Genomic DNA, 22,921 nt, shown 5'->3' on the forward strand with positions numbered 1-22,921 from the left:
CTCCAGTTCCAGAGGATCTGACACCCTCTTCAGGCTTCCACAGGCACCAGGCATGCATGTGGTGCTCAGACATACATGTAGGCAAAACACCTATACATATGGAATTTTAAAAATTAAAAAAAAGTGAGGTTTTTTTAGATGTACATTAGCTCATCAAAGAGTTAAACATTGTGTCTCTTTAGTGTGGATTATGGTGCACCCGTGAGTCTAAGAGTGGTCCTGCCTCTTGGTGGGGTAGGCGTTGCCGGGTGAGTGACCTGTCTGACTGGATTATCTCTTCTGTGTTTTGGGTAGCTTGGTTTATTTTTGGTTTTGTTTTTGAGAGAGGGTCTCTCTATTTTAGGCAGGCTGGCTTGAAATTCTATGTAGACTGGTCTAGATTCTCTTGAAATACTGTGCAGACTGGTCTAGATTCTCTTGAAATACTGTGCAGACTGATCTAGATTCTCTTGAAATACTGTGTAGACTGGTCTAGATTCTCTTGCTTCTGCCTAATCCCCAAGTGACAAGATTAAAGGCACAGGTCACCGAGCCTGGCTCTGTTTCAGACCTATCTTGGAATGATAGGTCTCCACCCATTTGAGAAAGTTCTTCCTCTTGACCGAAGAAACCAGTTTTCCTTTACCTGGCCTTTAGGATGTAGGGATGCCTCTTGAGATGGCTCGGCAGGTAAACGTATTTGGTGTGTGACCTGAGTTTGATGCCATGTAAGAGAGGCAGGAAAGAACCGAGTCCAGAAAGTTGTCCTCTGACCTCCACATGTGCACCATGGCTTATGAACCCACCCATACCACACACGCATAATAACTAACGCAGAATCCCCAGGTGTGTGGTGTAGTATGCTAAAGCAAGTCCTGCACCTGGGACCCTCAAGGCCATGATGTCACCAGGAAGCACAGTTTATATTTTATCTCTGCCTTCACACTTCCTTTCTTTTTTTTTTTTTTTGGTTTTTCGAGACAGGGTTTCTCTGTGTAGCTTTACACCTTTCCTGGAACTCACTTTGGAGACCAGACTGGCCTCAAACTCACAGAGATCCGCCTGGCTCTGCCTCCCGAGTGCTGGGATTAAAGGCATGTGCCACCACCGCCCGGCCACACTTCCTTTCAGAGGTTGCTTTTCTTGGGGCTTCTTCTCCCAGGGCAGTACCCAAGGCAAAGTTCAGTGCCTGACCTCCTCAGGAGGCATTGCAAGTCTAACAATTCCTGCAGGGATTTGAGTAGGTCTAGCTCCTTTCTGTCCGTAGAAAACAATGTGTGTGCTTGAACCTTAGCCTTCCTGAGAGGTACTTCTCAAGGCCTGTGTGTGATCAGAGTCGGCCATCTGTATTGGATCATGTCCCTCCCAAAATTCGTGTTCTTTGCAAGACCCCAGAATGGGTTATTTGTACGTCTGATTTTTTGTGTGATCAGAGTCGGCCATCTGTATTGGATCATGTCCCTCCCAAAATTCGTGTTCTTTGCAAGACCCCAGAATGGGTTATTTGTACGTCTGATTTTTTTTTTTAGACATAATTAGTTCATATGAGGTCTTCCTAGAGCTGAGCTGAGTGGATTGCAAACCTCGTCTGACTGTTGTATTGAGAAGAGGAAGCAAGGCCATATGGAGATGTAGCAGCCACTGGAGTGGGGCAGCCACAAGCCAAGTGATGCCTAAGGGGTTCCACAGCCTTAGACACTCAGAGGCATGCAGCAGTCTCTGTTCTGTGGACTAAGCTCAGATTCTCCTGAGATTTCAGAGAGAGCCTGGATGGCTGACACACTGATTCTTAGCTCATACAGTCAAGGCCAGCGAATGGCTCTTCACAAATGATGGAGGCCTAAAGTAGCCATAGCTCACTCCAGTGAACACTGTTCAGAGAGGCTGCTCTTCCGGGAAATGCAGTGTTAAATGATCTGGTTGCATACCACTACGTGGATGTGGAGGGACCGTGTCTCTCTGTTCTTTGCTTTGGGCTGCTAAAGGCAGTTGGCCAGCAAGCCAGGCCTGCCTGCATCATCCCTCCCTCCCTCCCTCCCTCCCTCCCTCCTTCCCTCCCTTCCTTCAAAAGTCCTTTCTTCTCTCCGACTGTCAGGAGTGGGCCACTAACAAGGCAGGTTCTGGCTTTGGTATTCTCTATTTCAATGCCTGCTTCTCCCTCGAAGGTGCTATCCTGTTGAAGCTAAGAATCAGTGTGTTAGCCATCCAGGCTCTCTCTGAAATCTCAGGAGAATCTGAGCTTAGTTCACAGAACAGAGACTGCTGCATGCCTCTGAGTGTCTAAGGCTGTGGAACCCCTTAGGCATCACTTGGCTTGTGGCTGCCCCACTCCAGTGGCTGCTACATCTCCATATGGCCTTGCTTCCTCTTCTCAATACAACAGTCAGACGAGGTTTGCAATCCACTCAGCTCAGCTCTAGGAAGACCTCATATGAACTAATTATGTCTAAAAAAAATCAGACGTACAAATAACCCATTCTGGGGTCTTGCAAAGAACACGAATTTTGGGAGGGACATGATCCAATACAGATGGCCGACTCTGATCACACACAGGCCTCGAGAAGTACCTCTCAGGAAGGCTAGGGTTCAAGCACACACATTGTTTTCTACGGACAGTACCCAGACAACTGGGCCGAGGACTTCCTTCTCAGCTGGAGATAGCTTTGTCCATGTCCTTGACTGAGTTTTCTCGTTGTTTGTGTATTCAACAGTGTGTGTGACCTTTCCTGGGGGAAATGAGTAAATATCTGTTCACCTCAGGGCACCAACAACAGACTGAAGGGACAATTCTTCCACATCCAGCCTAGTGAGCCCGTGAGTTTATTGAGGGTCCTTACAGAAGCATGACTGATTAAAAGGTAGCTGCAGCAACTGAAGAGGCCTCCCCCACATGGGGGATGACTTGCAAAAGCTCACACAGAGAAACCTTGTCTGGAAAAAAAAAAACAAAACAAAACACACACACAAAAAAAAACCCAAAACAAACAAAAAAAGGCCAAGCCATCCATTAGCACAAGCCCCATCTCATCCTCTTTTGGGATGTCTTCCTGTGCTCATGACTTCAGCTGCTGCAGGCCTGTGGCGTGTTGGAGACAGGAAGAGACTGACATCAGATACGGAAAGCATCGGTTTTTGTGCTTGTCTGTCTGTCTGTCTTAGCTTTCTGGGGACTGAGTAAAGTCTGGCACCTGCCCGCTCCAGCAGGCACTGTTCCCCTGTGCCCTGTGCCTTTCAGCTTTGCGGCCAGTGTGCCGTGGTGAGCCCAGAACTGCAGGGCTCCTCCCGCCACAGCCTCATCCTCTTGTGTAACTTCCTGGCCCTGTGGTTTAGTCTGGGCCTTCGGATAAAGGTGGGGATGGTCGTGTGTGAGCTGGGAGGAAGCACAGGGAGGGGCGGAAGGGACACTAGCAGTCGCAGTGGGTCCACCCGTGTTGGCGTTTGCAATAAAACGTTTATTAAGTGATAAGCATCTGCAGTCCAGGGGACAGAGAGATGTGAAGACAGATGCCAGGACGTTTACCTCACATTAGTCATCCCTCATATCTGTGGACTCCGGGAAAGAGTCAGTGTTACTAGCAAAGGCAACCTCATGTTTCCGCAGATATAGGCAACCATGGTGCCCTCACTGAAGTCGTCATCAGGGCACACCACAGCTGTCATCGAGGCAGAAAAAAACAGCCCATCACGTATGGCTCAGTTGAGTGAACTGTGGGGCGTTTACCCACCAACCCCACAGCTCCCCAGAGTTTTCTTGAGTATGAGCAGCAGGAAATAATAGATAGAAAGATTTATTGAGGAGAATCTTGCGGAGATAAACAGATAGAAAATAAAGGATAGCCTCGAGAGGACCTGGAACCTTTTCCAACGGGCCCCGACTGTCTCTGCCCCAGGGTTTTTATAGAGACGCCAAGGGGTGGAGCAAAAGACCTCCTCCCCCAGCACAGCCAAGTGCAGACCATCTCAGACACCTGCACTCAGGCCCATGGTCCTAATCATCCTCTATGTGCACATGCTGGGTAAAGCCACGAGGAACCCGAAAACGGGCTCCCACAGTGAATTCTAGAATTAATCTTTTTTTTGGGGGGTGGGGGTCTCATGTAGCCCAGGCTGGTCTTGAATTTGCTGTGTAGCCAAGGATGAACCTTGATCCTCCTGCCCCCACTTCCCAAGTGCTAAAATTGTAGGCTTGTACCATCATGCCCATGCCTGTTTTTATACAGTGCATGGGATAGAACCCAGGGCTTCAAGCTTGCCCAATGGTTCCACTTTTATGTCTTGTGTGTGTATGTATACATGTACATATATAGATGTGTGTATGTATATGACATAATAATAAAAGTCTAGATTCCACACATGAAGGAAAACATGCAGTGTTTGTCTTTCTGAGTCTGACTTATTTCACTTAAGTGATGATCTCCTGTATTGGCCTTTTTTTCTGCAAAGGACGTAATTCACCCTTCACGGCTGAAGAGAGCTCCACTGTGCATACACCTCGTTTCCTTCATCATCTGCTGACAGGCCTCTAGACCGATGCCTATCTCAGCTGCTGAGCAGGGCTGTGGTAAACATGGGTAGTCGAATGTGCTGACTTACCGTCTTTTGGGGTAAATACCCAGGAATGGTGAGTCATCTGGTAGATCTATTGTAAGTTTTTTATTTAATTTTACTTTATTGTATTTAGCTTTTGGAGACATGGTGAAGGACCCTAGCAGGTCCGAGCATGACATACATGACTCTGGCAGGCCTTGTCCTTCCCCCGTTCCCTCTGCCTTGCTAAAAACCATTAGATTACACTCCTAAAGCTAGTCACCGAGGTCTGTTCCCTTACTTGGCCACTTCCTCCTCCTGAGGCTGACCACCATGGTCCAGCTATCAAAAGCTCCCTTTTTGGCTGCCCTAATTAACATGCCCAATCAAAATTAACCAACTCATCTTAACATGAAGTTTCCCCCTTTCCCTTTATAAACTTCAATTTGCCTGCAGGCCGAGTCTGTGTTCTCTCTATCCAGAGACGGTCCCTGTGCCCCTCCAGGACAAATACCCCTCCCCCACCCCGTTCCCGTCCCCTTCTCCCTCGTCCTCCGTCTCCTCCTGTCTTTGTCTCTTATTCCCTGCCCTTTGTCCCTCTGGGGCAAATAAATCTCCTTTGTGCTGAGAACTTGGTCTTGGGGTATCCTGTGCCAATACTGGTCCTTTTACAGGGACTAGCTATGTAGCCCTGGCTAGCCTGTAAATTACTATGTAACCCAGGCTAGCCTTGACTCACAGAGATCCTCCTGCCTCTGACTTCTGAGGGGTAGGATTAAAGACATGCCCGTTTTTAGTTTTTATATTAAATTACATAATAAATCATATGTAGTTATATTTATGTGCATGTGTTGCTCACATGTGTAGCACAGTGTGCACGTGGAAGTCAGAAGACAGCTTTCAGGTGTCAGTTCTCGTCTTCTCCTACGTGGATCCTGGGAATAGAACTCTGGTCGTCAGGCTTGGCAGCAAGCACCTTTACCCAGGGAGCCGTGGGTATTTAGCTATGTTGATTTCCACGGTGGCTGTGCTAGCTCACATTCCTGCCAGCAGAGTGCATAAGTTCCTTTTTCTCACCTTCTCACCCACGTTTGTCGGTGTTTCTGGATGACAGCCATTCTGACTTAGGTAAGACAGACTCTCGGTGTTTTTGTCTCTTGTCTGCCCTTGACTTCCTGATCCTCCTCCGAAGTGCTGGGATCAAAGTATGTACCACTATGCCTGCTCTTAACATGATGCTGGAGACTGAACTCGGGGCCTCCCCCCAGCCCTCAGTGCAGTTCCAGCTTGTGGCTCCCTGAGAGGGTGCCCTGACCTGTCAGCACAGGCTTTCCTACCTTCTTCAGCCCTGGTTTAGTAACTTAAGCTTTGGAACCACCTCATTGTCCAGCTCAGTCACTAACCCAGCTCAGATTCAGGAAGGATGGGGTGGGTATAATTCTCCTGTAATCCGTTTATGTGCAGCCGACTTCTCCCAAACTCGAGAGCCTGTCTTGGTAACTTTGTGTTGATGAAGTACTGCAAAGGAAATCCTTCAAGGCCAATTGGTGTTAAATCCTGGCTCCTGATTCCCTAAGAAGACAGCAGCCGCAGGAGCATGTCAAACTCGCCGTTGATTCCAGGCACTGTTCCCGGGCCTGACAACTTAAGAGGGATTGTGGTAAAGTGTCCCGGGGACAGTGGGGAGAGAGTAGGTGAAAGGGATTTAAAAGATCAGTCCCACAGCCCCACCACTGGTTTTCAGCTGGGCACAGGAACGAGGGGTTGGTTATTTATTGAATTAAAAATGTTAAAGACATCTCTTCCCTAAATTTTTTATTTAGCATGCGTCTGTGTGCGCACTCTCGGATGTGGTGTGGAGGTTAAAGGACAGCTTCTAGGAGTTGGTCCTAGCTTCCTTCTTGCTGATGCAGGGTCTTTCTCACTCTGCTGCTGCGCTGTCTAGTCTAGCTGGCCACTGGGCTTTTAGGAGAGCCTCCCGTCTCTGCCTCCCACCTCCAGGTAAGAGTGTGGGAGTTGCAGATATGCACTACCCGGCTGTGCATAGGGGCTTGTGGTGTGGAAGTCAGAGGACAGTCTGAGGGGTGGGTTCTCTCCTCCTACCATATGAGGGTCCTGGGGATTAAATTCAGATCATCAGGCAAGTGTCTTTACCTGGTAAGTCATCTTGTAGATCCCACATCTGATATTTTTGAGACAAGATCTAGCTAACAGGCTGGCCTGGAACACATAGAGATCAGCCTGCCTCTGCCTCCCAAGTACTAGGACTAAAGGCGTCCGCCATCAGGCCCCATCCATATCTGGTTTGTTTGTTTGTTTGTTTAATGGAAGGATTGAAATTGGGTTGTCAGGATTGCATGACTAGCTCCTTTTTGACTTTTTGAGACAGGGTCTCATGTAGTACAGGCTAGTCTTGAACTCAGTATGTAGTCAAGGATGACCTAAGACTCCTGATCCTCTTGCCTCCACCTCCCAAGTGCTGGGATTTCAGGTGTGTGTCATCATGCTTGACTGTGGTGGTATTGTGTTCCCCAAAATATTGTGCACGCTAATAAACTTACATGGGGTCAGAGAAGAGAACAGCCACAAGATTAAACATAGAGGATAGGCAGTGGTAGCACACACCTTTAATCCTAACATTCCAGAGGCAGAAATCCCTCTGGATCTCTGTGAGTTCAGGGCCACATTGGAAACAGCCAGGCATGGTGATTCATGCCTTTAATCCCAGAAAGCGAGCCTTTAATCCCAGGGAGTGATGGCAGAAAGCAGAAAGGTATATAAGGTGTGAGGACCAGAAACTAGAAGCATTTGGCTGGTTAAGCTTTTAGGCTTCTAGCAGCAGTTCAGCTGAGATCCATTCGGATATGAAGACTCAGAGGCTTCCAGTCTGAGGAAACAGGATCAGCTGAGGAACTGGCGAGGTGAGGAAGCTGTGGCCTGTTCTGTCTCTCTGATCTTCCAGCATTCACCCCAATAACTGGCCTCAGGCTTGATTTTATTAATAAGACCTCTAAGAGTCATGCTACACTTGACTGACTGCACAAGGCATGTGTTAATTCTCAGGCTTTGGTGTGGCTCAGCTGTCACATAAGAATATCAGTAGCCTTTCCACTTAACGGCAAAGCAGGGCAGTGGGGTCAGAGCAGGGCAGTGGGATCAGAGCAGGGCAGTGGGGTCAAGGGGGGCAGTGGGGTCAGAGCAGGGCAGTGGGGTCAAAGCAGGAGAGTGGGGTCAGAGCAGGGCAGTGGGGTCAGAGCAGGGCAGTGGGGTCAGAGCAGGGCAGTGGGGTCAGAGCAGGGCAGTGGGGTCAGAGCAGGGCAGTGGGGTCAGAGCAGGGCAGTGGGATCAGAGCAGGGCAGTGGGGTCAGAGCAGGGCAGTGGGGTCAAGCGGGGCAGTGGGGTCAGAGCGGGGCAGTGGGGTCAGAGCAGGGCAGTGGGGTCAGAGCAGGGCAGTGGGGTCAAGCGGGGCAGTGGGGTCAGAGCAGGGCAGTGGGGTCAAGCGGGGCAGTGGGGTCCGAGCGGGGCAGTGGGGTCAGAGCGGGGCAGTGGGGTCAGAGCAGGGCAGTGGGGTCAAGCGGGGCAGTGGGGTCAAGCGGAGCAGTGGGGTCAGAGCACCACTGGATTAGGACTGAGTTGGAAGCTTGTTTTCCATTATTGAGCTGGTGAAGCGGTGTTTACAGTGTGTCGTCATCCCGACAGATGCTACTGATCCCCTAAGGATGTCCTAGAAGATCTTTTCTCAAATGCTAAAGCATTTAGATACCTTCTTGAGCCAGAGGAGAGGAAGAACTGGGGGAGCACTCCAGGGAGGGCCAGCTGCCCCTTCTGATGCTTTGGGACACTCCCCTCAGTCTGTGACATTCTAACCTCATAACTCCAGAGGACACTTGCTTGGCACTGAGTGTGACAGGCAGTTTTTGGCACTCTAAAGACATCATCTTCATGTGATGTGATGTGAACATCATGTGAGATAAGTGATGTCATCATCCTGATGTTACAGAGGGGAAATTGAGTCACAGGAAGTCAGGGACTTTGTCCAGTGACTCGGAACACTGGAGCCTGTGCACAAAGCCACAGTGCTGACCACTGGGCACATAGCACTGCACTTGCAAACACCATGCCCTCAGGACCCTTCAGAGTTCCATGCACAGGATGTAGAAATCAGCATGAGCCGCCTCTCCTGGCCACAGGCTGTTCTCAGCCTCACCTCTTCCGCCAGGAAAGATGTAATGTTGACATCAGAACAGACAGACTTTCATAGTGGTGAAGGTGCCACAGTTTGAAGGTTTTCCAAAGAGCTCACCTTGCAATTTATTTTATTTTTTAACTAATTTTTTTTTTGTTTTGCTTTTTTGAGACAAGGTTTCCCTGTGTAACAGCCCTGGCTGTCCTGGAACTCACTCTGTAGACCAGGCTGGCCTGGAACTCATAGAGATCTGCCTGCCTCTGCCTCCCGAGTGCTGGGATTAAAGGCTTGAGCTACCACGCCTGGCAATTAAAAATTTTTAAATTACATTTGTGTGTGTGTGCGTGTGTGTGTGCATGTGCGTACACTTGTATGAGTTCAGAGGACAACTTGAGGAGCTGAATCCCGGTGATCAAACTCAGGCCACAGCGTGGCAATAGGCACCTCTACCCACTGAGCATTCTTGCTGGTCCTATTTATTTTATTTTATTTTTAAAAGATTTTTATTTATTTGTATTTTATGCATGTTAATGTTTGACCTGCATGGGTATGTATGTGCACCACTTGTGTGTAGTACCTGCAGAGTTCAGAGAGGGTGTTGGATCCCCTGAAACTGAAACAGCTGTGAGCTGCCATGTGGGTACTGGAAACTGAACCTCCGAAAGAACCATGTGCTTAACCACTGAGCCATCTCACTAGCTCCTTAGTTTGTATTTTTGAGACAGGGTCTCCTGGCCTTGTCTGGCCCCAAATTCCCTATGGGACCAGGGATGACTTTGAACTTGTAATATTTTTGTTTCTGCTCCTGAGTGCTGGGATTGCAGGCACACAGTATAAACCGGTGCCTGGTTTACACAGTGCTGAGGATTGACCCCAAGGCTTCACACATGTTAGGGGAGCACTCTACTCACTAACCCAGCCCAGCTACCACACTGTAACTTAATCACCACTCTAGCAGTAGTAAGAAGTGGGACCTCAGGCCAGGCACAGTGGCACACACTTGTAATCCACAGTGCTGGGGAGACCGAGGCAGGAGGAGTGCTGTGAGTTTGAGGCTAACATGGGCTACAGTGCCAGGCACTGTTTTAGGGAAGAAATAAAACCAAAACCCAAATCAAAGCAAAATGAGAAAACCTGAGGTGGGACAGTGGAGGTTTGAAAGAAAAGGGCCCCCAAAGGGGAGTGGCACTTTAGGAGGTGTGGCCTTGTTGGAGGAAGTGTGTCACTGTGGGGGCAGGCTTTGAGGTCTCTTTTGCTCAAGCTTCCCTCAGTGTGACATTCAGGTGACTTCCTGTTGCCTGCAAGAGGTAGCACTCTCAGCTCCATCACCACCTCTGCCTTCACACACGTGCTCCCCTCTGAGCTGTAAGGGAGCCACCCCAATGAAATGTTTCCTTTATAAGAGTTGCCGTGGTCATGGTGTCTCTTCACAGCAACAGAAACCTATAGTGATACAGGGGCTGCTAGGAGGAGATTTGGTTCTGGGCCCTTCTGGTAGGATCCATGCACTCTGTCAAGAGTGTGTTTGTTATCATGGCATGGGTCTGGCTTACTCCAGTCTCTGCCCATCTCTATCCCATACATTTTCTTTGCCCTTCTGCCATGTTAGGAAGCAGCATACAGGCCCTCACTTGATGCTGGTACCATACCCCTGCACATCACAGACTCCAGAACTGTAGGCCAAATAAACCTCCATTGCTTATAAGTCACTCAGACTCAGTTATTCTGTTATAGTTGCAAAGAACAAAGTAGGACACTGGGTCCATTCAGGATTTGTATCGACTGAAATTGGGGACTTGAAACAGAGACCCTGAAGTCATCCAAGATTGTCTTTATGGCTGAGAAACAAGACTCAACTCCCAACAGGGTGTGGTAGCACACACTTATGATCTTAGCACTCAGGAAGTGGAGGCAGGAAGATATTAAGCCCAATCTGGACTACACATCAGGATCTGATGCACAGCTGGACATGCACCTTTAATCCCAGCACTTGGGAGGCAGAGGCAGGCAGATCTCTGTGAGTTCTAGGGCTACACATTGAGACCCTATTTTAACAAACAAACAAACAAACAAACAAACAAACAAACAGACAAATGATCTGATACGTATACACAAAAGACAAAAGACTCAGCTGTGATTGACTGCTCTATGTATTCTGCTGATATCTGGTCAACCCCACTCTCCAACCCTGCCTTCCCTGGCCCTGCTCTCTTGAGACTTTTAAACACCTAGATGTGGTGATGAGGTTATAGCTGCTCACTTTCTGCAGATGTCCCCTCAGCATGTGACCCCTGACTCCAGGATCTAAGAAGAAATGCTAAGGGGCCTGCCAATCCTCTGGACCTCAGGCACGGACACGCTGTCTTGATAGTTGCTCTCTGGTGACGGTGTGGGTGGATGTGGCTCTCCATTGTCTGGGTGGTATTCTGCCAGGATGTAGAGAAAGCCACCCAGGGCTGCGACTGCGGTGGCTGTGTTGTGGCAAGAACAGCCATCTGTAGGGGGGAGAGAGGTCCTGGGAGCAAACTTGGCCTTTTGTTCAGTACACTCCATTATAAATGCTTTATGGGTTTCCCCCAGCTGCTCTGCCAGGCACTGGATAGGCATATTGCTGTCCTGCTCAGAACTAAGAAGAGCATCATAGATGCTGACCCTTCCCTTGCCCCTACAAGTAAGGCTCAGGCCTTTTCCCACTGAGCTAACTGTCAGAAGGGAGGAAACAGAGGTGGGAAAGCTGAGTGGTAGAGCACTCACTGGCATGCCCAAGACCCTTGGTCTTATCCCCTTGTACTGGGGAAAACAACCACCACCAAACAGGCGGAAGCCTTGAGTGCTTGGGTGATGGGTCAGCGAGCCCTGAGCGTCTGTCACCTGTGAACAGTCTTTCCCGTCTTCGCACTCTTCTCAGAACGCCCTGCCGATGCGGAGTGCCTTCCGGAAGTTCCCCCTTTGCATCTGGAGAAGAGCCAAAGGCCAAGTTCTCAGGATAGACTTTAGCTCTCACTCAATAAACCTCTTCCCCTCCTGACCCCCTTAGGGACTTAGAGCAGGGGCTATCAACCTGTGGGCCACGACCCCTTTGGTAGCTTTGTATCAGACATCCTACATATGGGATATTTACATTACGGTTTGTAACAGTGGCAAAATTACAGTTATGAAGTAGCAATGAAATGATTTCATGGCTGGGGGGAGGGGGTCACCACAATATGAGGAACTGTATTAAAGGGTTGCAGCACTAGGAAGGTTGAGAACCACTGGTCTAGAGGTTTCTGCCTGTGCCTATGTGTAGAGCCCACCACAGGGCCATGTTTGTCCTCTAAGCTCCACCCCCTATATCAGAACCTCTAGGGGGACTCTGAAGAAATGCAGGGGTCTATCTTCCTGACCACTCACTCTTCAAGTGTCCTAGGACTCTGCATTCTATAAACCACAATATTGTTGTTTTGTTTTGAGACACATGTCTCACTATGTAGTTCTGGCTGTCCTGGAACTCACTCTGTAGACCAGGCTGGCCTCGAACTCACAGAGATCTGACTGCCTCTGCCTCCCAAGTGCTGGAATTAAAGGCGTGTGCCACCATGCCAAGCTGTTGTTTTGAGATAGGTTCTTACTTCATAGTCCAACATGGCCTAGAACTTACATCAATCCTCCTGCCTTAGCCTCCCAAGCATTGGTACTATAGATGTGAGCCACTGAAAGCTGTTTTTGAAACTTCTTTTACTTACTTATTTTGTTTATTTATGTTTGTGGTACTTTGGATTGAATATGGAGTCTTGCACATGCTGGGCCCGCCCTCTGCCACCTCGCCCTTTTAAAAATTATTATCAGGGCCAGAGAAATAGATCAGTAATCAAGAGCACTGGCTGCTCTCCCAGAGGACCCAGGTTTGATTCCCAGCACCAACATGGCAGCTCACAACCTTCTATAACTGCAGTCCTAGAGGACCTGAGCTCTCTTCCAGCCTCTGTGGGCACTGCATACATATGGAACACAGACATATATGCAGGAAAAATACTCACATACATACAGATAAATTAAAAATAAAATTACTATTACATTTAATTATTTGGGGGTGACATGTATAGAGGACAGAAAACAACTTTTGGGGGTCAATTCTCTTCTACCACATAGGACTAGGTCACCATATTTGGTGGCAAAGGTCTTTACACCCTAAGCCTACTTGAAGTGCACCCCAACTGTTATTTTGAGGGAGGGTCTCACTAAATTGCTCAGGCCAGCCTGGAACACACTCTGAGGCCAGGCAGGCCTTGGACTTCTGATCCTCCAGCCTCAGTCTCTTCAGTGGCTAGGTTGACAGAGCTGCATCTCCATTGCCTTAGCACATCACCATGCATACCTTAGATACATCCATCAACCCATCCATCCATCCCCCCATGTATCCATCCATCCACCCACATATCCATCTATTCATCCATCCATCCACCCACATATCCATCTATCCATCCATCATCCATCCATCCATATATACATATATACACCCATGTATCCATCCACCCATGTATCCATCCATCTACCCACATATCCATCTACCCATGTATCCATCCATCCATCCATCCATCCATCCATCCATCCATATATATACATACATAAGCCCATGTATCCATCCACCCATGTATCCATCCATCCACCTACATACCCATCCATCCATCCATCCATCCATCCATCCATCCATCCATCCATCCACTCATCCACCATCCATCCTTAGGGCCTCACCACACCTTAGCTTTCTTCTAATCTCAAATGTGGTTGCTGCTTTAAGGACCCTAAGCATCTCATGGAGATATTGGCACTTCCTGGGAGCCTGCCCTTTGTCGGGCACAATCTGGGGGTTCGTGGAAGGTGGTGATGCTTATGCTCACTTATTTTCAGATAGGAAAATTGAAGACAACCTGCTGTCACATGTCACATGATTGGAAGAGGCTTATCCAGGCTTCTCAACTGTCATCCCCTCCTGGCGGTCTTCCCTGATACCTTCTGTCTAAAGAGCCTTCCCCCAGTGTTCTGTGCTTTCTCAGCTCTTGGCAGAACTTGTCATGACCATATCTATATATGGAAGGGGTTTCTGCCCCTTTCCTTCAGCTCTGACTTTCTCAGCACCTAGATAATGTCCGGTGCATTCATGGATGCTCAGGAAGTGCTGGAGGAATGAATTTATTTATATGTTCTAAATCACAGTTAGTGCTCAGTGCCAGTACATTTTTTTTCTTGAGTGACCCAAAAACTTGGACCCCACCAACCACTGCTCCCAGCCAGGGCAGACAGGCAACTCACCAGGCTTTCCAAAGCATCCCAGCTGGGGCTTCTGCCAGCTGAGAATAGCCTCCAGCCAGCGCAGCTTGTAGAAGTCGGAGAAGCCGGCCATACCACAGAACATGACTGCAAATACACCAAGTCTCCTCTGTAGGTCTGTCTCCACCATCTGCCCTGTGTTCTTGGGGCCACCACAGGAGGGGGTGCTTAAGGGACCTGCATGCATCTGTCTCCTTTGCTCTAGGATACAGGGACTGGAAGGATATTCTGTCTTGGCCACCAGAGGCTCCCAGGCCCTAGAACTGCCTATCACAGGGTTGCAGGAGTCAGGCTTGGAGGTGGTGTTTGGAAAGAAGCAGCCACCCAAGGGCTCCCTTTCTCTTTATCTCCAAGACCTTGGGGTGGGGGGCATCTATTTGCAAGTTGGTCAGTAGATCAGACTTGGTGGGCAAAGAACAGTCACTGTGACGAATAGACATGCAATGGTCAGTTACATTTAAGCCTCTAATAAGCAATACGCATGCAAGTTTCTGTGGAGGCCAGAGGTTAACTAGAAAGAGCTGCCCACCTTATTTTTTTATTACATTATTTGTTTTCCTATTGTGTGTGGGCATGTGTGTGCCGTGGCATGTGTAGAGGTCAGAGGATAGCTCGTGGGAGCTGATTCTCCCCTTCCATCACGTGGATCTCAGGGACTGAATTCATGTCCTTAGGCTTAAAGGCGGACACCTTTTTTTTTTTAATCACCTGAGCCGTCTAGCCAGCCCCACCTTATTTTTCAAGACAGGATCTCTTAGGACCTTGGACTTGCCCATTCACCTAAGCTTGCTGGTCACCAAGTCTGGGGGGATCCATCTGTCTCTACCTCCTCAGTGCCCCCGGGGATCCACCTGTCCCTGCCTCCTCTGCTCTGGGATTACAAGCATGTGTCATGTGTCACCATACCTGACTTTTTCACAGGAGTGCTGGGGATCAAACTCAGGGCCTCGTGCTTGTAACACAAGCCCTTTACTGACTAAGCTACCTCCCTAGACCTGTACCTTCTGAGTTTACTTGCTTAATTTAGCAATCCGGAGTATGTGCATGCAGCCCCCTTGTAAACACCCCCTACTCTACCCTGAGGGCAGAAGGCTAGGCTCACTGTTTTCCATGAAGAGGTCTTGGGTGGGATAAGCGTATCTGATGGCCTCGGCTCTCCGGTTCAGTTCCATCATATTGGCACAGAAGACATTCATGTAGTGCTGGCTCTGGCGGAACAGCCCTTCAGTGCACCCTTGCTGGGGGACAGACAGTAGGAGATGAGGAAGTGGGCGTGTGGGAGATACATGCTCAGTCAGGGAGGGCCTGCAGCTCTGAGCTGGTCTGGCAGGGGTTGTATTTGGAGGCAGGTCTCTCCTCCCTTCCCAGCCACACTGCCCGCTTTGCAGAGTCATCAGAGTCAGCTTAAATCCTGGCTTGTCAGCTAGGAGCTGAGTGACTGTGGCTCACTAATTAGCCTTTCTGAGCCTCAAAGTCTTTTTCCAGAAAGGGAAGGCCATGCAGGTGTGTCCAACCTTTTGACATTCTGAGATGATATTATTTGCACAGTAGAGTTACAAAGGAATTTCAGAAACTTTATAATGTTTTAAGTGGGATTACAGTTTTGTGTCGTGCTGCATTCAAAGGTTAGACACTACCGGTAGAGACAGAGAGGATCTTGCTTGGGTGGGCAATGTAGGTAGGTAGCGGTAGTGCCTGACGTGAGGACAAACACTAGGCGGCGCTCTAAGGCAGCTTCAAGTGCTGCTAGAAAGTGTGGCCCAGGGAGCCTCACAGGTCACCACGCCACGCTGTGGGAAGAGAAAAGGAGTTGAGAATAGGCTTTTCTTCTCTGCTCAGCGCTTACCATTCTGGCCCAGAGGAAGAAGAGCAGCTGGTGGGACAGGCTGTAGCCTGAGCAGCCGGCCTTGGTCATAAGGGTTCTGCAGAAACTGGAGAGCCTGCAAGGCTGGCTCCTGTCTGTCCTGCGAGAAGACAAACCAGGCTGATGAGGACAATGCTCCCTCCCATCCTACCCAGAGCCTGCACACCCTGTGTTTCCCTCTGTGGTTATTAGGGTGAGGGTTCTGGGATGGGCACAAAGGTTGCCAAACAAAATACAGGTGTCCTGGGTCTTACTTTGTGTTGAGACAAGGTCTCATTCTGTAGCCCAGTCCTCCTGTCTCAACCTCTTTGAGTGCTGGGATTACAGGTATATGATACCATGACTGACTGTGTCCTGGTCTTGATCTAGCTCAGAGGAAGAAGTACTGCTGAACTGTCCTGGACTGGGAGGCCACCAGTGTCTGAGACTTCCTATCACTTCCATGAAGTCCCCAAGTATCTTTCCTATCAGTCTCCTAAATAAAGGACCATCCAAACCCAGCAAACTGGGGAGTGTGGTCTGGGCTCAACATACTTACTCATACCCTCTATGACAGTATAGGTCACCACCTAGAGTGCAGCCCCACTGTGGGTCAGCTGTGGCTTGGCACCTTCTCTGAAAGAGGCTAAGAAGACAATGCCCCCTCCATCCTGCCCTGCCCCCTGCACTTAAATGCCCTAGACCTTGCTGCAAGCCTGCCAGCTGCAGAAGGAAATGGGGCGTAAGACTGTTCAGTACTGCCCCCAGAGGCTGGGTACTGTGTTCAGTATTGCCCCCAGAGGCTGGGTGAGAGGTGCTTGGAGCCCTGCAGGGACTGGCAGGTACTGAGGCTTTGTCCTGTGTGCAGGACTCAGCCACTTTGAGGAGGAGTTCAAATGCTGTGATCCAGGGAAAGTGAGATTTGGATTGCATGGAGCAGGGTGGGAGAGGGTGAGTACCTGTGCACATTTGCTCAAAGCTCTGCTTGTGGCCCAGGGGACACCATGGGGTTTTTAGGTACTGAGGAGATAGGGGACCCACCCGGTTCCTAGCAGTTGCACCAGGCACGCATCGCTGCTTTCCTCTGAGAATGAGTCCAGGGGCTCCAGCTGGGGGTAGACCAGGGAGGCATTGGTGCGTGTCCATGCATGTGGCAACTTCCAAAACCCAGGCTGAATGCTTGGTTGGAACTCTGCAGAGGAGAGGTTCCAGAAAGTGTGCTGAATGGTCAGGAACCAAGGGCTATAATACTGATGGTTATTCCCAGCCCAGAAAATGGATGCCCCTCTGCCTTAGGTGGAGTTTCTACTGCTGTGATGAAACACCATGTCCAAAAGCAAACTGGGAAGGAAAAGGTTTATTTCAGCTTACAACTCTCAGGTCACGCTCCACCACTGAGGGAAGTCAGGGAAGGAACTCAAACAGGGCAGGAAACTGTATGCAGGAGCTGATGCAGAGGCCATGGAGGAGTGCTTGCTCAATCTGCTTTCTTATAGCACCCAGGACCGCCTTCCCAGGAGTGATACCACCCACAGTGAGATTGCCCTCCCCCTCAAATCAACCAATCATCGATCAGACTCTCCTACAGGCATTTTTTTTTTTTTTCACTTTTGGTTTTTTCAAGACAGGTTTTCTCTGTATAACAGTCCTGGCTGTTCTAGAACTCACTTTGTAGACCAGACTGGCCCCGAACTCACAGAAATCCACCTGCCTCTGCCGCCCCCCTCCCCGAGTGCTGGGATTAAAGGAGTGTGCCAACATCTTACAGAGGCATTTGTCAGCATTGAGTCCCTCCTCCCAAATAAATGACTCTAGCTTTTGTCAAATTGACATAAAACTAGCAAGACATCCTCCTGGGACCTAAGCCCACAGCAGGAGGCAGCTCTGTCTGAGCCTTGCCTGGACTGAGCATAAAGTCTGAATCCCACCAGTTACTTTTCTTCCATCAGATCTCACATAGTCCAGGCTGGCCTTAAACTAAACTATATAGCTAAAGAGGACCTTGAGCTCCTGATCTCCTTGCCTCCACCTCAGCAAATTCTGGGATTATGAGCGTGCATCATCCCAAGTGATTTACACAGTGCTGGGAGGGAACTCAGGACTGTGTACACGTTAGGCAACAAGCCCTCTACCAACTGAGCTACATCCCTAGCCCTTGGTCCCCTTTTTTTTTTTTTGGTTTTTCGAGACAGGGTTTCTCTGTGTAGCTTTGCGCCTTTCCTGGATCTCGCTCTGTAGAACAGGCTGGCCTCGAACTCACAGAGATCCGCCTGGCTCTGCCTCCCAGTGCTGGGATTAAAGGCATGCGCCACCACTGCCCAGTGGTCCCCTTTTCTAAAACAACAAAACCAGAACATTTTCCCTAATCCATAGGGGATAGGATTTGCCTAAATACACAGCCTTCAGAGACCAGGCATGCACGTGGGACTCAGACATATATGCAGGTGAGACAGTCACATACATGACCATTTTAAAAATATTTAAAAGGAAGCTGTTATGACCCAGATGCACTCACTGTCACTCTGTCAGGGAATGAACATTTCCCCTAACCAATGGCAAGGATTTACAGACAGACTTTGCCTAAATCCTCAGCATCCCATGGAACTATGAGGTCTTGATAGAAAAATTCCAGACCTCTTGGGTTGGGTGTCCAGTGGAGCTCTTATGAAATCATTGGCCAGCCAGGGGCTTCTGGGAAGGCTGGATGCAGTGTTAATTAAGGTCCTGGTTCATCTGTGTAGTAAGACTGTGGGGAGGTTCAAACCATCCAAGCTGCCTGGCAGAGATGTGACCTGTCAAGCTGACTACAAGTCATGTGGAGAGCTCGTTGGTTCTGAAGGGATTAGATCTGATGGGCACAGGGAGAGGGGCCACAGATGGACATTCAAGGTGGCAGCTTCTTCCTCATTCCCCTGACCTGGTGGCTTTTTCTCCTGCTGGTAAGGCCTCCCCTCTGGTGACTGGTCCAGGCCAGTCAGATGTGCTCAAGGCTGGACCAGGATATGTTTATCTGAAGTATGTGTCTCTCAGTTTGACCAATCCTAAATTAAGGGAAGGGGACTCATTCCAGCTCACAAAGCACCCTTCAAACCCCCAGTCCTCCAGGAGAGCCCCTCTGCCTTGCAAGGGGGCCAACTCTCCGTGAGCTGTGCCGTGTGCACACCTATTCCCTCTGCTGATTGTGCTGTCCGAGATTTTCCCTGCTGCTGCCTGCTGTACTCCAGAGTCTTCCTGCCTTTTAATTCTTTAATTAGCAGGGAAAATGAACCTGATCTAGATCTCCAGACGGTAACATTCCAGCTTGTGTAATCGGCATCCATGCTGGGGTGGGCTGTAAGGATACAGCTGTCTGTGAGTCCTCCATACTCCTGGGAGTGACCCCTCACCCACACTCCTGCAAGTAAGCCGGAAAAACTCACGGTTTACTATCGCTATTTTGGTCTGTCATTTTTCCCTATCTGGGGCGAACAGACATTCATGTCTTCCCAGGAAAAGTGTCACACAGCACACACCAGTGCTGCACATGGCCCTATCCTCATCAGGAACAGATGAATCAGGCTTATAGGATAGGATAGGAGCCTCTGTGGCAGGAGTTCTCAACCTGTGGGTCTCGGCCCCATTTCACAGGGGTCACCTAAGACTATTGGGAAACACAGAGAGTTACATTATGGTTCATAACAGTAGCAAAATTACAGTTATGAAGTAGCAATGAACATAGTTTTATGGTTGGGGGTCACCACAACATGAGGAACTGTGTTAAAGGGTCACACAGCACTAGGAAGGCTGAGAACCACTGCTCTGCTTAAACAGGGCAAGGTGATGAACTTTTTTTTTTTTTGATGCAAAATACAGAATGGTAGGCACTAAGATTCTCTGTGCAAAGAGACAGGCCACCTCAGATCTGTCCCTCTGGCCTAGGATGGGAAATCTGAATTAAAGTCAGGAAGTGGCTGGGTCACTTGTGGCTTCCAGACGACTGATGTAGACTGTCCTGACCCTGCCTTGCTTCAGGAGGTGCCCATACCTGGTATTTCAGTGAGCGCCCAGGATGCTGCCTTTGATGCAGTAGGCCCGCGCCGCTCTTACCTCTTAGGTATGTGGGGTCACTCTGCTTGAGGTAGAAGATGGATTTTTGGAGTAGAACAGACAGTGTGTTGGCCAGCTGTCCAGCACGCAAGCTGAGAGGCTGCAGCAGCGGGTCGGAAGCCCATTTTCCCTGGACTCCTCGAAGTTGCACTGGAGGAGGATGAGGTCAGAAGTCATTCATTCTAACATCTGACCAAACACGTGAGCAGGGAAACACTCAAGGCTATAGTCATGGTCCTGAGTGGAAATGAGGCTCCTATAAAGCTGATCTAGGCTGTGGGTGTGGCTAAGCGTGAATTCTAGAGTTGGGCTTGCGTTCAAATCTTGGTTCTCTATGCTTCTTCATCAACTGGCCAGAAAAAAGTCACTTAATCTCTCTTTCTTCATCATCATAAACTGTTACCTCTTGAGGGGATGTTTTAGGGATTAAGTAAGCTTATGTGTGGAGACAGCATTTTCTGTTGTACAAAGAAAGCATTTAGTGAAGTTCAGCTTTTTGTATTGACTCAGGAGACTGCAGTCTGTGAGGGGTAAGAGGAGAAGTCTAGACTGCAGGAGGCATCTGGAGGCATGGATTTGTTCTTACAGCCAATGTCTACTCATCTACCATTTAGGATATCTTCATAGGTCCCTAAAAATATGGGAGGGTGGCTTGGCACCGTACCTGCTGTGCCGAACGGGAAAGCCAGCGAGCCCCAGGCAAATTATGACTATTATTTCTCTCTCTGTCCTTCCTCCTTCCCTCCCTCTTGCCCTCTTCTCCTCTTCCTCTTTCTCCTTCTTCATCCTTTGCTTCTTCTTCTCCTCCTCCTCCTCTCCTCCTCCTCCCCCTCCTCCTCCTCCTCCTCCTCCTCCTCCTCTTCCTCCTCCTTCTTCTTCTTCTTTTTTTCCCCAAGACAGGGTTTCTCTGTGTAGCTTTTGGAGCCTGTTCTGAAACTCACTTTGTAGAGACCAGGCTGGCCTTGAACTCACAGAGATTCACCTGCCTCTGCCTCCCGTGTGCTGGGATTAAAGGCGTGCGCCACCACCGGCCATCCTTTGTTTCTTTGTTGGATTTTTTTTTAATTTTTTTTTTAAAATTTTTTAGACAGGGTCTCTCTATGTAGCCCTGGCTGTCCTAGAACTCACTATGTAGATCAGGCTGGCCTCAGTGTCACAGAGATCCTCCTGTTAATATTCTGATCCTGACCTTTGGTGCCACCCTATGCCCTGACGTAAAAGCCTATTCTTAAGGGAAAACTCTGCCCATTTCCCTCTCTTCTCTCTTTTCCGCTTTCCTCCCATGAGGTGTGTACCTCTAGAACCCCTTGCCCTTCTCTCTCTCCCTCTTTCTCTCCTCCTCTCTCTTCCCCCCCATCCAATAAAACTCTCCACTGAGCGCTGTCTGCATGGCATCTCTGTCTCTCACCTGCCGTGGGGCACCTTGGCTCCACCCGCCAGCACGTGTAAATCATAACACCACTGCCTCTGCCTCCTGAGCTCTAGGATTACAAGCACACATCACCACATCTAGCTCATGCTTCTTATTTTCTAGAGGAATTTGGTGCCGCTGCATACGTCTCTGTCTCACTTCATCTCAGCCTGGAGGGGATGGGAATCTCCATGGAGATGCCCACTGCCCAGGCCTAGGCAGACACCAGGCATGGGATCTTTGCAACACTGGGCAGGAGCTCACTGCAACCCATATGTGTACTTGAATGCATGCACACCATTGTGTCTTGGTGTGCCTTGGCCGGTTTCCAGCCCACTCCTTACAGATCTTATGCCTCCCAAAGCTAACAAACACTTGGCTGTTTTCTTGGGACCTTTAGCTGCCTTTGGTGGAAGGGGAGGGAAGCAGGTGGGGCATGAAGGGGGGGGGGTTCCTGTTTTGTCTCCAGGCACCCTTAGACGAGGGGAGTGGCATTCCCTTACCGTTTCCAGCCTGTCAGGACTGCCAAAGGAATCTTTTCCTTCCGAGAATATAATTGCCAAATCTTTTCTCATATTGCCTTTAAGTCCTTCCTTATTCTGTGAAGTTTGATAAGAGCTGGCTGAGAACCACACATTCAGGAAGTGCCCCAGATCCTCACCCAGGGTCTCAGGTCCTGGGGGAACTGGCTTTCCTAGCATCCACCTGGGAGCAAGGCTCACATACCTTCCAGCACTTGGAATCCGACTGCACCATCCAGGTTGATTAGAGGCAGCCTGCCCTCCAGGAACAAGGTGGCTTTCTCGAGCGCAGTCAGGATCAGGCCTGCCATGGTGCCCTGTGCAGTGTCTGGCCATGGCAGTGAGGAGGACTGTGGTGGCAGGGCCAGCAGCAGGAGTAGAAACAGCCTGAACCTGGCCATGAATGGCTTACTGTTGGTGGAAGGCCACACCCTGAAATGCCAGGAACCCTCCCAGATCCTTTATTTACCTTGTTCCCGCCTCTTCCTCCACCTCTCTTCCTCAGGAAGACTTGGAGACAAGTGCCAGGGCAGGGCTGCAGGGATCAGCCACAGGGCCATGGCCTGGTCAGGCCAGTCCTGCATATGGGGTTTGCTGTTTGTCTTTATGTGTGGGTATGTATGGGTATGAGTTTGTGTGGATGCATATACTTGTAGGGGTGTGTGTGTGTGTGTGTGTGTGTGTGTGTGTGTGTGTGTGTGTGTGTGTACATGTATGACATGTGGAAGCCAGAGGCCAACCTCTGGTATCATTGCTTAGGAGCCATCCACCTTTATTGAGATAGAGCCTCTCTCATTGACCTGGAACTTGCCAAGTAGTTTAGGCTGGTTGGCCAGTGAGCTCCAGGGACCCTACTGTCTCCACTATCCTAGTGCTGGGATTACAAGCATGTGTCATCATGCCTGACTTTTCATGTAGGCTTGAGTGATTGAACCCAGGTCCTCATGCTTGTTCAGTAAGCACTTCCCTACCTGAGAACTGTCTCCCCAGCCCCCCTATCTTTCTTGATCTAGTTTCCCACTGCTGATCTAGCCACGGTGACTAAAGCTAAAAATTCC

General features: G+C 49.4%; 1 protein-coding gene across 1 annotated transcript; it reads right to left on the reverse strand.

Annotated features, from left to right (window-relative positions):
- Window positions 1-10,824: 10,824 nt before the first annotated feature.
- CUNH16orf89 (chromosome unknown C16orf89 homolog) lies at window positions 10,825-22,475 on the reverse strand. The gene is made up of 8 exons (XM_052759357.1): window positions 22,069-22,475; window positions 19,932-20,081; window positions 16,887-17,037; window positions 15,849-15,966; window positions 15,105-15,240; window positions 13,985-14,089; window positions 11,564-11,647; window positions 10,825-11,187 (listed from the first exon to the last, which is right to left on the reverse strand). Exons 1-8 carry the CDS (start codon window positions 22,262-22,264, stop codon window positions 10,997-10,999), a joined length of 1,131 nt encoding a protein of 376 aa, XP_052615317.1. The 5' UTR covers window positions 22,265-22,475; the 3' UTR covers window positions 10,825-10,996.
- Window positions 22,476-22,921: the final 446 nt, after the last annotated feature.

This window comes from Peromyscus californicus, unplaced genomic scaffold (genome assembly GCF_007827085.1).
Source record: "Peromyscus californicus insignis strain IS unplaced genomic scaffold, ASM782708v3 Scaffold_3__1_contigs__length_106647218, whole genome shotgun sequence".
In the NCBI taxonomy this organism is placed as follows: domain Eukaryota; kingdom Metazoa; phylum Chordata; class Mammalia; order Rodentia; family Cricetidae; genus Peromyscus; species Peromyscus californicus.